Source organism: Chiloscyllium plagiosum, unplaced genomic scaffold, assembly GCF_037043375.1.
Source record: "Chiloscyllium plagiosum isolate Xiang-an unplaced genomic scaffold, Cpla_swu_hap1 HiC_scaffold_40, whole genome shotgun sequence".
Classification (NCBI taxonomy): domain Eukaryota; kingdom Metazoa; phylum Chordata; class Chondrichthyes; order Orectolobiformes; family Hemiscylliidae; genus Chiloscyllium; species Chiloscyllium plagiosum.
The window spans coordinates 32,255,144-32,269,295 of NW_028270178.1; the positions used below are offsets into that span (position 1 = coordinate 32,255,144).

The 14,152-nt window shown below is 39.3% G+C and overlaps 1 protein-coding gene across 2 annotated transcripts in view; it reads left to right on the forward strand.

Moving 5' to 3' along the window:
- LOC122544113 (uncharacterized) overlaps nucleotides 1–14,152 on the forward strand; it is a 67,827-nt gene that overhangs the window by 47,573 nt on the left and 6,102 nt on the right. For both annotated transcript variants that reach the window (XM_087981521.1, XM_087981520.1), the window contains one exon: nucleotides 11,686–11,795. In XM_087981521.1, the coding sequence (XP_087837647.1) occupies nucleotides 11,686–11,793 (108 nt within the window). In that variant the 3' untranslated portion in view covers nucleotides 11,794–11,795. The remainder of the gene's footprint in view (nucleotides 1–11,685; nucleotides 11,796–14,152) is intronic.

The following is a 14,152-nucleotide window of genomic DNA, read 5'->3' on the forward strand; positions in this document are numbered from 1 at the left end:
TGTATCGGTGTTTATTTATAGACTAACAGTTATGATGACTTGCTGTATCGGTGTTTATTTATAGACTAACAGTGATGATGACTTGCTGTATCGGTGTTTATAGACTAACAGTGATGATGACATGCTGAATCGGTGTGTTGTTATCGACTAACAGTGATGATGACTTGCTGTATTGGTGTGTTGTTATCGACTAACAGTGATGATGACTTGCTGTATCGCTGTGTTATAGACTAACAGTGATGATGACTTGCTACATCAGTGTGTTGTTATAGACTAACAGTGATGATGACTTGCTGTATCAGTGTGTTGTTATAGACTAACAGTGATGATGACTTGCTGTATCGGTGTTTATATATAGACTAACAGTGATGATGACTTGCTGTATGAGTGTGTTGTTATAGACTAACAGTGATGATGACTTGCTGTATGAGTGTGTTGTTATAGACTAACAGTGATGATGACTTGCTGTATCGGTGTGTTGTTATAGACTAACAGTAATGATGACTTGCTGTATCGGTGTGTTGTTATAGACTAACAGTGATGATGACTTGCTGTATGAGTGTGTTGTTATAGACTAACAGTGATGATGACTTGCTGTATCGGTGTGTTGTTACAGACTAACAGTGATGATGACTTGCTGTATCGGTGTGTTGTGAAAAACTAACAGTGATGATGACTTGCTGTGTCGGTGTGTTGTTACAGACTAACAGTGATGATGACTTGCTGTATCGGTGTGTTGTTATAGACTAACAGTGATGATGACTTGCTCTATCGGTATGTTGTTACAGACTAACAGTGATGATGACTTGCTGTATCGGTGTTTATAGACTAACAGTGATGATGACTTGCTACATCAGTGTGTTGTTATAGACTAACAGTGATGATGACTTGCTGTTTCGGTGTGTTGTTACAGACGAACAGTGATGATGACTTGCTGTATCGGTGTGTTGTTACAGACTAACAGTGATGATGACTTGCTGTATCGGTGTTTATTTATAGACTAACAGTGATGATGACTTGCTTTATCGATGTGATACAGACTAACAGTGATGATGACTTGCTTTATCGGTGTGTTATCGACTAACAGTGATGATGACTTGCTGTATCGGTGTTTATAGACTAACAGTGATGATGACTTGCTGTATCGGTGTGTTGTTATAGACTAACAGTGATGATGACTTGCTGTATCGGTGTGTTGTTACAGACTAACAGTGATGATGACTTGCTGTATCGGTGTGTTGTTACAGACTAACAGTGATGATGACTTGCTCTATCGGTGTGTTGTTACAGACTAACAGTGATGATGACTTGCTACATCAGAGTCTTGTTATAGACTAACAGTGTTGATGACTTGCTCTATCGGTGTGTTGTTATAGACTAACAGTGATGATGACTTGCTTTATCGGTGTGTTGTTATCGACTAACAGTGATGATGACTTGCTGTATCGGTGTTTATTTATAGACTAACAGTGATGATGACTTGCTGTATCGGTGTTTATCGACTAACAGTGATGATGACTTGCTGAATCGGTGTGTTGTTATAGACTAACAGTGATGATGACTTGCTTTATCGGTGTGTTGTTATAGACTAACAGTGATGATGACTTGCTGTATCGGTGTGTTGTTATAAACTAACAGTGATGATGACTTGCTGTATCGGTGTGTTGTTATAGACTAACAGTGATGATGACTTGCTGTATCGGTGTGTTGTTACAGACTAACAGTGATGATAACTTGCTGTATCGGTGTTTATTTATACACTAACAGTGATGATGACTTGCTGTATCGGTGTGTTGTTATCGACTAACAGTGATGATGACTTGCTGTATTGGTGTGTTGTTATCGACTAACAGTGATGATGACTTGCTGTATTGCTGTGTTATAGACTAACAGTGATGATGACTTGCTACATCAGTGTGTTGTTATAGACTAACAGTGATGATGACTTGTTGTATCGGTGTGTTGTTATAGACTAACAGTGATGATGACTTGCTGTATCGGTGTGTTGTTATAGACTAACAGTGATGATGACTTGCTCTATCGGTGTGTGACAGACTAACAGTGATGATGACTTGCTGTATCGGTGTGTTGTGAAAAACTAACAGTGATGATGACTTGCTGTATCGGTGTGTTGTTACAGACTAACAGTGATGATGACTTGCTGTATCGGTGTGTTGTGAAAAACTAACAGTGATGATGACTTGCTGTGTCGGTGTGTTGTTACAGACAAACAGTGATGATGACTTGCTGTATCGGTGTGTTGTTATAGACTAACAGTGATGATGACTTGCTCTATCGGTATGTTGTTACAGACTAACAGTGATGATGATTTGCTGTATCGGTGTTTATAGACTAACAGTGATGATGACTTGCTACATCAGTGTGTTGTTATAGACTAACAGTGATGATGACTTGCTGTTTCGGTGTGTTGTTACAGACGAACAGTGATGATGACTTGCTGTATCGGTGTGTTGTTACAGACTAACAGTGATGATGACTTGCTGTATCGGTGTTTATTTATAGACTAACAGTGATGATGACTTGCTGTATCGGTGTTTATAGACTAACAGTGATGATGACTTGCTACATCAGTGTGTTGTTATAGACTAACAGTGATGATGACTTGCTCTATCGGTGTGTTGTTCCAGACTAATAGTGATGATGACTTGCTGTATCGGTGTTTATAGACGAACAGTGATGATGACTTGCTGTATCGGTATGTTGTTATAGATTAACAGTGATGATGACTTGCTACATCAGTGTGTTGTTATAGACTAACAGTGATGATGACTTGCTGTATGGGTGTTTTGTTATAGACTAACAGTGATGATGACTTGCTGCATCGGTATGTTATAGACTAACAGTGATGATGACTTGCTGTATCGGTGTGTTGTTATCGACTAACAGTGATGATGACTTGCTGTATCGGTGTGTTGTTATAGACTAACAGTGATGATGACTTGCTTTATCGATGTGATACAGACTAACAGTGATGATGACTTGCTGTATCGGTGTGTTGTTATAGACTAACAGTGATGATGACTTGCTGTATCGGTGTGTTGTGATAAACTAACAGTGATGATTTGCTGTATCGGTGTGTTGTTACAGACTAACAGTGATGATGACTTGCTGTATCGGTGTGTTGTGAAAAACTAACAGTGATGATTTGCTGTATCGGTGTGTTGTTACAGACTAACAGTGATGATGACTTGCTGTGTCGGTGTGTTGTTACAGACTAACAGTGATGATGACTTGCTGTATCGGTGTGTTGTTATAGACTAACAGTGATGATGACTTGCTCTATCGGTATGTTGTTACAGACTAACAGTGATGATGACTTGCTGTATCGGTGTTTATAGACTAATAGTGATGATGACTTGCTACATCAGTGTGTTGTTATAGACTAACAGTGATGATGACTTGCTGTTTCGGTGTGTTGTTACAGACGAACAGTGATGATGACTTGCTGTATCGGTGTGTTGTTACAGACTAACAGTGATGATGACTTGCTGTATCGGTGTTTATTTATAGACTAACAGTGATGATGACTTGCTGTATCGGTGTTTATAGACTAACAGTGATAATGACTTGCTACATCAGTGTGTTGTTATAGACTAACAGTGATGATGACTTGCTCTATCGGTGTGTTGTTCCAGACTAACAGTGATGATGACCTGCTGTATCGGTATGTTCTAGACTAACAGTGATGATGACTTGCTTTATCGATGTGATACAGACTAACAGTGATGATGACTTGCTTTATCGGTGTGTTATCGACTAACAGTGATGATGACTTGCTGTATCGGTGTTTATTTATAGACTAACAGTTATGATGACTTGCTGTATCGGTGTGTTGTTACAGACTAACAGTGATGATGACTTGCTGTATCGGTGTTTATAGACTAACAGTGATGATGACTTGCTGTATCGGTGTGTTGTTATAGACTAACAGTGATGATGACTTGCTGTATCGGTGTGTTGTTACAGACTAACAGTGATGATGACTTGCTGTATCGGTGTGTTGTTACAGACTAACAGTGATGATGACTTGCTCTATCGGTGTGTTGTTACAGACTAACAGTGATGATGACTTGCTGTATCGGTGTTTATAGACTAACAGTGATGATGACTTGCTACATCAGAGTCTTGTTATAGACTAACAGTGTTGATGACTTGCTCTATCGGTGTGTTGTTATAGACTAACAGTGATGATGACTTGCTTTATCGGTGTGTTGTTATAGACTAACAGTGATGATGACTTGCTGTATCGGTGTGTTGTTATAAACTAACAGTGATGATGACTTGCTGTATCGGTGTGTTGTTATAGACTAACAGTGATGATGACTTGCTGTATCGGTGTGTTGTTACAGACTAACAGTGATGATAACTTGCTGTATCGGTGTTTATTTATACACTAACAGTGATGATGACTTGCTGAATCGGTGTGTTGTTATAGACTGACAGTTATGATGACTTGCTGTCTCGGTGTTTATTTATAGACTAACAGTGATGATGACTTGCTGTATCGGTGTGTTGTTATCGACTAACAGTGATGATGACTTGCTGTATTGGTGTGTTGTTATCGACTAACAGTGATGATGACTTGCTGTATCGCTGTGTTATAGACTAACAGTGATGATGACTTGCTACATCAGTGTGTTGTTATAGACTAACAGTGATGATGACTTGTTGTATCGGTGTGTTGTTATAGACTAACAGTGATGATGACTTGCTGTATCGGTGTGTTGTTATAGACTAACAGTGATGATGACTTGCTCTATCGGTGTGTGACAGACTAACAGTGATGATGACTTGCTGTATCGCTGTGTTATAGACTAACAGTGATGATGACTTGCTGTATCGGTGTGTTGTTATAGACTAACAGTGATGATGACTTGCTCTATCGGTGTGTGACAGACTAACAGTGATGATGACTTGCTGTATCGGTGTGTTGTGAAAAACTAACAGTGATGATGGATGACTTGCTGTATCGGTGTGTTGTTACAGACTAACAGTGATGATGACTTGCTGTGTCGGTGTGTTGTTACAGACAAACAGTGATGATGACTTGCTGTATCGGTGTGTTGTTATAGACTAACAGTGATGATGACTTGCTCTATCGGTATGTTGTTACAGACTAACAGTGATGATGATTTGCTGTATCGGTGTTTATAGACTAACAGTGATGATGACTTGCTACATCAGTGTGTTGTTACAGACTAACAGTGATGATGACTTGCTGTATCGGTATGTTATAGACTAACAGTGATGATGACTTGCTGTATCGATGTGTTGTTATAGACTAACAGTGATGATGACTTGCTTTATCGATGTGATACAGACTAACAGTGATGATGACTTGCTGTATCGGTGTGTTGTTATAGACTAACAGTGATGATGACTTGCTGTATCGGTGTGTTGTGATAAACTAACAGTGATGATTTGCTGTATCGGTGTGTTGTTACAGACTAACAGTGATGATGACTTGCTGTATCGGTGTGTTGTGAAAAACTAACAGTGATGATTTGCTGTATCGGTGTGTTGTTACAGACTAACAGTGATGATGACTTGCTGTGTCGGTGTGTTGTTACAGACTAACAGTGATGATGACTTGCTGTATCGGTGTGTTGTTATAGACTAACAGTGATGATGACTTGCTCTATCGGTATGTTGTTACAGACTAACAGTGATGATGACTTGCTGTATCGGTGTTTATAGACTAACAGTGATGATGACTTGCTACATCAGTGTGTTGTTATAGACTAACAGTGATGATGACTTGCTGTTTCGGTGTGTTGTTACAGACGAACAGTGATGATGACTTGCTGTATCGGTGTGTTGTTACAGACTAACAGTGATGATGACTTGCTGTATCGGTGTTTATAGACTAACAGTGATGATGACTTTCTACATCAGTGTGTTGTTATAGACTAACAGTGATGATGACTTGCTCTATCGGTGTGTTGTTCCAGACTAATAGTGATGATGACTTGCTGTATCGGTGTTTATAGACGAACAGTGATGATGACTTGCTGTATCGGTGTGTTGTTATAGATTAACAGTGATGATGACTTGCTATATCAGTGTGTTGTTATAGACTAACAGTGATGATGACTTGCTGTATGGGTGTTTTGTTATAGACTAACAGTGATGATGACTTGCTGTATCGGTATGTTATAGACTAACAGTGATGATGACTTGCTGTATCGGTGTGTTGTTATAGACTAACAGTGATGATGACTTGCTGTATCGGTGTGTTGTTACAGACTAACAGTGATGATGACTTGCTGTATCGGTGTGTTGTTACAGACTAACAGTGATGATGACTTGCTTTATCGGAGTGTTGTTACAGACTAACAGTGATGATGACTTGCTGTTTCGGTGTGTTGTTACAGACGAACAGTGATGATGACTTGCTCTATCGGTGTGTTGTTACAGACTAACAGTGATGATGACTTGCTGTATCGGTGTTTATAGACTAACAGTGATGATGACTTGCTACATCAGTGTGTTGTTATAGACTAACAGTGTTGATGACTTGCTCTATCGGTGTGTTGTTATAGACTAACAGTGATGATGACTTGCTTTATCGGTGTGTTGTTATCGACTAACAGTGATGATGACTTGCTGTATCGGTGTTTATAGACTAACAGTGATGATGACTTGCTGAATCGGTGTGTTGTTATAGACTAACAGTGATGATGACTTGCTTTATCGGTGTGTTGTTATCGACTAACAGTGATGATGACTTGCTGTATCGGTGTTTATTTATAGACTAACAGTTATGATGACTTGCTGTATCGGTGTTTATTTATAGACTAACAGTGATGATGACTTGCTGTATCGGTGTTTATAGACTAACAGTGATGATGACATGCTGAATCGGTGTGTTGTTATAGACTAACAGTGATGATGACTTGCTGTATCAGTGTGTTGTTATAGACTAACAGTGATGATGACTTGCTGTATCGGTGTGTTGTTATAGACTAACAGTGATGATGACTTGCTGTATCGGTGTGTTGTTACAGACTAACAGTGATGATGACTTGCTCTATCGGTATGTTTTTACAGACTAACAGTGATGATGACTTGCTGTATCAGTGTGTTGTTCCAGACTAACAGTGATGATGACTTGCTGTATCGATGTGTTGTTATAGACTAACAGTGATGATGACTTGCTGTATCGGTGTGTTGTTACAGACTAACAGTGATGATGACTTGCTCTATCGGTATGTTTTTACAGACTAACAGTGATGATGACTTGCTGTATCGGTGTTTATAGACTAACAGTGATGATGACTTGCTGTATCGGTGTTTATAGACTAACAGTGATGATGACTTGCTGTGTCGGTGTTTATAGACTAACAGTGATGATGACTTGCTACATCAGTGTGTTGTTATAGACTAACAGTGATGATGACTTGCTGTATAGGTGTTTATTTATAGACTAACAGTTATGATGACTTGCTGTATCGGTGTTTATAGACTAACAGTGATGATGACTTGCTGTATCGGTGTGTTGTTATAGACTAACAGTGATGATGACTTGCTGTATCGGTGTGTTGTTACAGACTAACAGTGATGATGACTTGCTGTATCGGTGTGTTGTTATAGACTAACAGTGATGATGACTTGCTGTATCGGTGTGTTGTTACAGACTAACAGTGATGATGACTTGCTCTATCGGTGTGTTGTTACAGACTAACAGTGATGATGACTTGCTGTATGGGTGTTTTGTTATCGACTAACAGTGATGATGACTTGCTGTATCGGTATGTTATAGACTAACAGTGATGATGACTTGCTGTGTCGGTGTGTTCTTATAGACTAACAGTGATGATGACTTGCTGTATCGGTGTGTTGTTATAGACTAACAGTGATGATGACTTGCTTTATCGATGTGATACAGACTAATAGTGATGATGACTTGCTTTATCGGTGTGTTATCGACTAACGGTGATGATGACTTGCTGTATAGGTGTTTATTTATAGACTAATAGTTATGATGACTTGCTGTATCGGTGTTTATAGACTAACAGTGATGATGACTTGCTCTATCGGTGTGTTGTTATAGACTAACAGTGATGATGACTTGCTGTATCGGTGTGTTGTTATAGACTAACAGTGATGATGACTTGCTGTATCGGTGTGTTGTTACAGACTAACAGTGATGATGACTTGCTCTATCGGTATGTTTTTACAGACTAACAGTGATGATGACTTGCTGTATCGGTGTTTATAGACTAACAGTGATGATGACTTGCTACATCAGTGTGTTGTTATAGACTAATAGTGATGATGACTTGCTGTTTCGGTGTGTTGTTACAGACGAACAGTGATGATGACTTGCTCTATCGGTGTGTTGTTATAGACTAACAGTGATGATGACTTGCTGTATGAGTGTGTTGTTACAGACTAACAGTGATGATGACTTGCTGTATCGGTGTTTATTTATAGACTAACAGTGATGATGACTTGCTGTGTCGGTGTTTATAGACTAACAGTGATGATGACTTGCTACATCAGTGTGTTGTTATAGACTAACAGTGATGATGACTTGCTGTATAGGTGTTTATTTATAGACTAACAGTTATGATGACTTGCTGTATCGGTGTTTATAGACTAACAGTGATGATGACTTGCTCTATCGGTGTGTTGTTATAGACTAACAGTGATGATGACTTGCTGTATCGGTGTGTTGTTACAGACTAACAGTGATGATGACTTGCTGTATCGGTGTGTTGTTATAGACTAACAGTGATGATGACTTGCTGTATCGGTATGTTATAGACTAACAGTGATGATGACTTGCTGTGTCGGTGTGTTCTTATAGACTAACAGTGATGATGACTTGCTGTATCGGTGTGTTGTTATAGACTAACAGTGATGATGACTTGCTTTATCGATGTGATACAGACTAATAGTGATGATGACTTGCTTTATCGGTGTGTTATCGACTAACGGTGATGATGACTTGCTGTATAGGTGTTTATTTATAGACTAATAGTTATGATGACTTGCTGTATCGGTGTTTATAGACTAACAGTGATGATGACTTGCTCTATCGGTGTGTTGTTATAGACTAACAGTGATGATGACTTGCTGTATCGGTGTGTTGTTACAGACTAACAGTGATGATGACTTGCTGTATCGGTGTGTTGTTATAGACTAACAGTGATGATGACTTGCTGTATCGGTGTGTTGTTACAGACTAACAGTGATGATGACTTGCTCTATCGGTGTGTTGTTACAGACTAACAGTGATGATGACTTGCTGTATCGGTGTGTTGTTATAGACTAACAGTGATGATGACTTGCTACATCAGTGTGTTGTTACAGACTAACAGTGATGATGACTTGCTGTATCGGTGTTTATAGACGAACAGTGATGATGACTTGCTACATCAGTGTGTTGTTATAGACTAACAGTGATGATGACTTGCTGTATCGGTGTGTTGTTATAGATTAACAGTGATGATGACTTGCTGTATCGGTGTGTTGTTATAGACTAACAGTGATGATGACTTGCTGTATCGGTGTGTTGTTATAGACTAACAGTGATGATGACTTGCTGTATCGGTGTGTTGTTATAGACTAACAGTGATGATGACTTGCTGTATCGGTGTGTTGTTATAGACTAACAGTGATGATGACTTGCTGTATCGGTGTGTTGTTATAAACTAACAGTGATGATGACTTGCTGTATCGGTGTGTTGTTATAGACTAACAGTGATGATGACTTGCTACATCAGTGTGTTGTTATAGACTAACAGTGATGATGACTTGCTGTATCAGTGTGTTGTTATAAACTAACAGTGATGATGACTTGCTGTATCGGTGTTTATTTATAGACTAACAGTGATGATGACTTGCTGTATCGGTGTGTTGTTATAGACTAACAGTGATGATGACTTGCTGTATCGGTGTTTATTTATAGACTAACAGTGATGATGACTTGCTGTATCGGTGTGTTGTTATAGACTAACTGTGATGATGACTTGCTGTATCGGTGTGTTTTTATAAACTAACAGTGATGATGACTTGCTGTATCGGTGTTTATTTATAGACTAACAGTGATGATGACTTGCTGTATCGGTGTGTTGTTATAAACTAACAGTGATGATGACTTGCTGTATCGGTGTTTATTTATAGACTAACAGTGATGATGACTTGCTGTATCAGTGTGTTGTTACAGACGAATAGTGATGATGACTTGCTGTATCGGTGTGTTGTTACAGACTAACAGTGATGATGACTTGCTGTATCGGTGTGTTGTTACAGACTAACAGTGATGATGACTTGCTGTATCAGTGTGTTGTTATAGACTAACAGTGATGATGACTTGCTGTATCGGTGTGTTGTTACAGACTAACAGTGATGATGACTTGCTGTATCGGTGTTTATTTATAGACTTACAGTGATGATGACTTGCTGTATCGGTGTGTTGTTATAAACTAACAGTGATGATGACTTGCTGTATAGGTGTTTATTTATAGACTAATAGTTATGATGACTTGCTGTATCGGTGTTTATAGACTAACAGTGATGATGACTTGCTCTATCGGTGTGTTGTTATAGACTAACAGTGATGATGACTTGCTGTCTGAGTGTGTTGTTATAGACTAACAGTGATGATGACTTGCTGTCTGAGTGTGTTGTTATAGACTAACAGTGATGATGACTTGCTGTATGAGTGTGTTGTTATAGACTAACAGTGATGATGACTTGCTGTATCGGTGTTTATTTATAGACTAACAGTGATGATGACTTGCTGTATCAGTGTGTTGTTATAGACTCACAGTGATGATGACTTGCTCTATCGGTGTGTTGTTATAGACTAACAGTGATGATGACTTGCTGTCTGAGTGTGTTGTTATAGACTAACAGTGATGATGACTTGCTGTATGAGTGTGTTGTTATAGACTCACAGTGATGATGACTTGCTGTATCGGTGTGTTGTTACAGACTAACAGTGATGATGACTTGCTGTATCGGTGTTTATTTAAAGAGTAACAGTTATGATGACTTGCTGTATCGGTGTGTTGTTATAGACTAACAGTGATGATGACTTGCTGTATCGGTGTGTTGTTACAGACTAACAGTGATGATGACTTGCTGTATCGGTGTGTTGTTACAGACTAACAGTGATGATGACTTGCTGTATCAGTGTGTTGTTATAGACTAACAGTGATGATGACTTGCTGTATCGGTGTGTTGTTACAGACTAACAGTGATGATGACTTGCTCTATCGGTGTGTTGTTACAGGCTAACAGTGATGATGACTTGCTCTATCGGTGTGTTGTTACAGACTAACAGTGATGATGACTTGCTACATCAGTGTGTTGTTATAGACTAACAGTGATGATGACTTGCTACATCAGTGTGTTGTTATAGACTAACTGTGATGATACTTCTCTCAGTATTTGCATTTACCACATAATTATTATCATCACTTTCTGAACCTGAAACTAAACTAACATGTGTCATTGTGGAACACGTTAAGTTTTTATGGTCGCTTCTGGCTTTAGTGTGTGTGGATCAAAATGGTGAAAATGCTAATTGCTTTTTATTGGTTCCTTTGGATGCAAATATTGAAGATCACAATTCAGCACACTTGATAAAATGTCAGATTTTTCTTTATCGTGATTAGAAGCTGAGAAGTTACTCCTGTTTCTCCCATGCAGGCAGCACCGATGATCAATGCAGCATTCCTCATGATCTTCTCTGTGGTGGAGTTTGTCATTTCTTGTTTAATTTGTTATCTTCATATCAAGCTGTTACGCTCCAGATGATGGTAAGAGTGCACCACACCTTAGGAAAACTGTCATGTTCATGTGTTGATTGGCTCGTCTGATATGACCGATTAGGAATTTTGGATAATACCAGATGATTGAAAATATTGTTTTCATCTTAATGGTGATTGGGGTTGAAAAGAGATGTTTAAATCATAGAAGTTCTGACACCCTCAGGGAAAATTGACACTCGAAGTTGGTTACTTAAAGGACTTGTGAAGCACGTTTTGTCCTAGAACTTTGAAAGAGTCAACATGTGCATGAGAATCAAAGCAGATTGTCCGAGCAAGAGTGGGCCTTTTAGCACATCAACCTTTCTTCAACATTCACTATGGTGTTTACTGATCCTCTATGTCAAGGTTATGCACCTGCTTTCCCCCTTAATGCCTTCCTGTAAAAGCACCTATTTGTTTCTTTACTATATTCAGTAGCTTGGTCTCCATAGCTGCCTTTTGGAGAGAATTCCAAACTTTCACTACCGTCTGAGTGAAGACATTTCTCATTTCAGTCATAAGTGGCCTACCCCACGTCATGATCCTTTTTCTCAAGAGCTCGTCAGCCAAGGAGAACATCATCTCTGCATCAAGTCCTATCAGCATTTCACTATTCAAATGTTGTCCTTGAGTGTTCTAAGCACCAGACCATGCAGACCTAATCTGGACAATCACTCCCTCTAAGGCAAGTTTTTTTTAAGACCAAAATTGCACACAATATTGTAAGTGTGGCTTCACTTCAGCTGTACTGTACAGCTACAGTTGTAACCTGCTCTTCTACTCAAGTCATCTTGCAATAATGGCAAAATCGGTATTGGACTTGCTAACTGATGGCTGCACTGGCATGCTTGCTTTCAGTGACAGGTGTATACAGACACTCAGGTCCCTTTTGTACATCAACATTTCCCAGTCTATAACCATTTAAATAATACTTTATTATTCTGTTTCTCCTACTGAAATGGATAACCTCACATTTGTTCACATTGTACTACATGTGCCTTGTAGATGTCTATCCCTTGATTATCTAAATTGCCTCAAAACCTCTTTGTGTCCTCCACACCAGTAATAATTCCTCATGTCATCAGCAATCTTGGAAATATTCTATTGGATTCCCTCATCTAAATTGTCAATATGTGGTGATCTACAAGCACTGATGTCAATGGTACTCCTATAGTCAATATTCAGTATGGTGAATATAGTGTGAAAGTGGAGTGTCAGAATATGAAAACAGGCCGCCCGGCTCAACTCGTCCATGCCAATCAAGTTTCTGAAATTGAATTTATCCCATTTACCTGCGGTTGGACCATATCCCTTTAAACCTTTCATATCCATGTACCTGTTGAAATGTCTTTTAAATGTTGTAATTGTGTCACCTCTATCACGTCCTCTGGCAGCTTATTCCATATACACATCATCCTCTGTGTGAAAAAGTTGCCTTTCAGATCCTTTTTGAATCTTTCCCCTCTCACCTTAAACCTCATTTAGTTTTGGACTCCCCTATCCTGGTAAAAGACCTCGGCTCTTTACCTTATCTATACCCTTCATGATTTTGCAAACTTATATGAGGTCACCCTTGCCCTCCTATGCTGCTTGGGAAAAGGTCCCAGCCTATTCAGCCTCTTATAATTCAAACCCTCCAGTCTCTGTAATTTTGTTGTAAATCTTGTTTTCACCTTTTCCAGTTTTATTCTATCCTTGCTATGGCAGGGTGACCAGAAAGTGGATAAATCACCTGGACCAGATGGACTACATCCAAGAGTTCTAAAGGAGAAAGCTGAAAAGTTAGCAGAGACATTAGTGGTGATCTTTCAGGGATAACTAGAGTCAGGGAGGGTTCCAGAGGACTCGAAAATCGCTAATGTGACACTCCTGTTTAAAAAGATGCTGAGGCAAAAGATGGAAAATTATAGACCAATTCGCCTAACCTCAGTTGTGCGTAAGATTTTGGAATCCGTTGTGAAGGATGAGATTCCTGAATACTTTGAAACATATGGTAAAATAGGGCAAAGTCAGCATGGTTTCATCAAGGGGAGGTCATACCTGACAAATCTGCTCGAATTCTTGGAGGAAGTAATGAGCAGGTTAGACCAAGGAGAGCCAACAGATGTTATCTACCTGGACTTCAAGAAGGCCGATGCTGCACAGGAGGCTACTGTGTAAGATAAGGGCCCAGTAAGGTAAGTGTTAGAGGCAAGGTGCTAGCATGGATAGAAGAATGGCTGTCTGGCAGAAAGCAGAGAGTGGGGATGAAAGGGTCTTTCTCAGGATGGCAGATGGTAACAAATGGTTCTGCAAGGGTCAGTGTTGGGACCAAAACTTTTCGCTTAATACAATAATGATCGAGATAAAGGAACTGAGGGCATTCT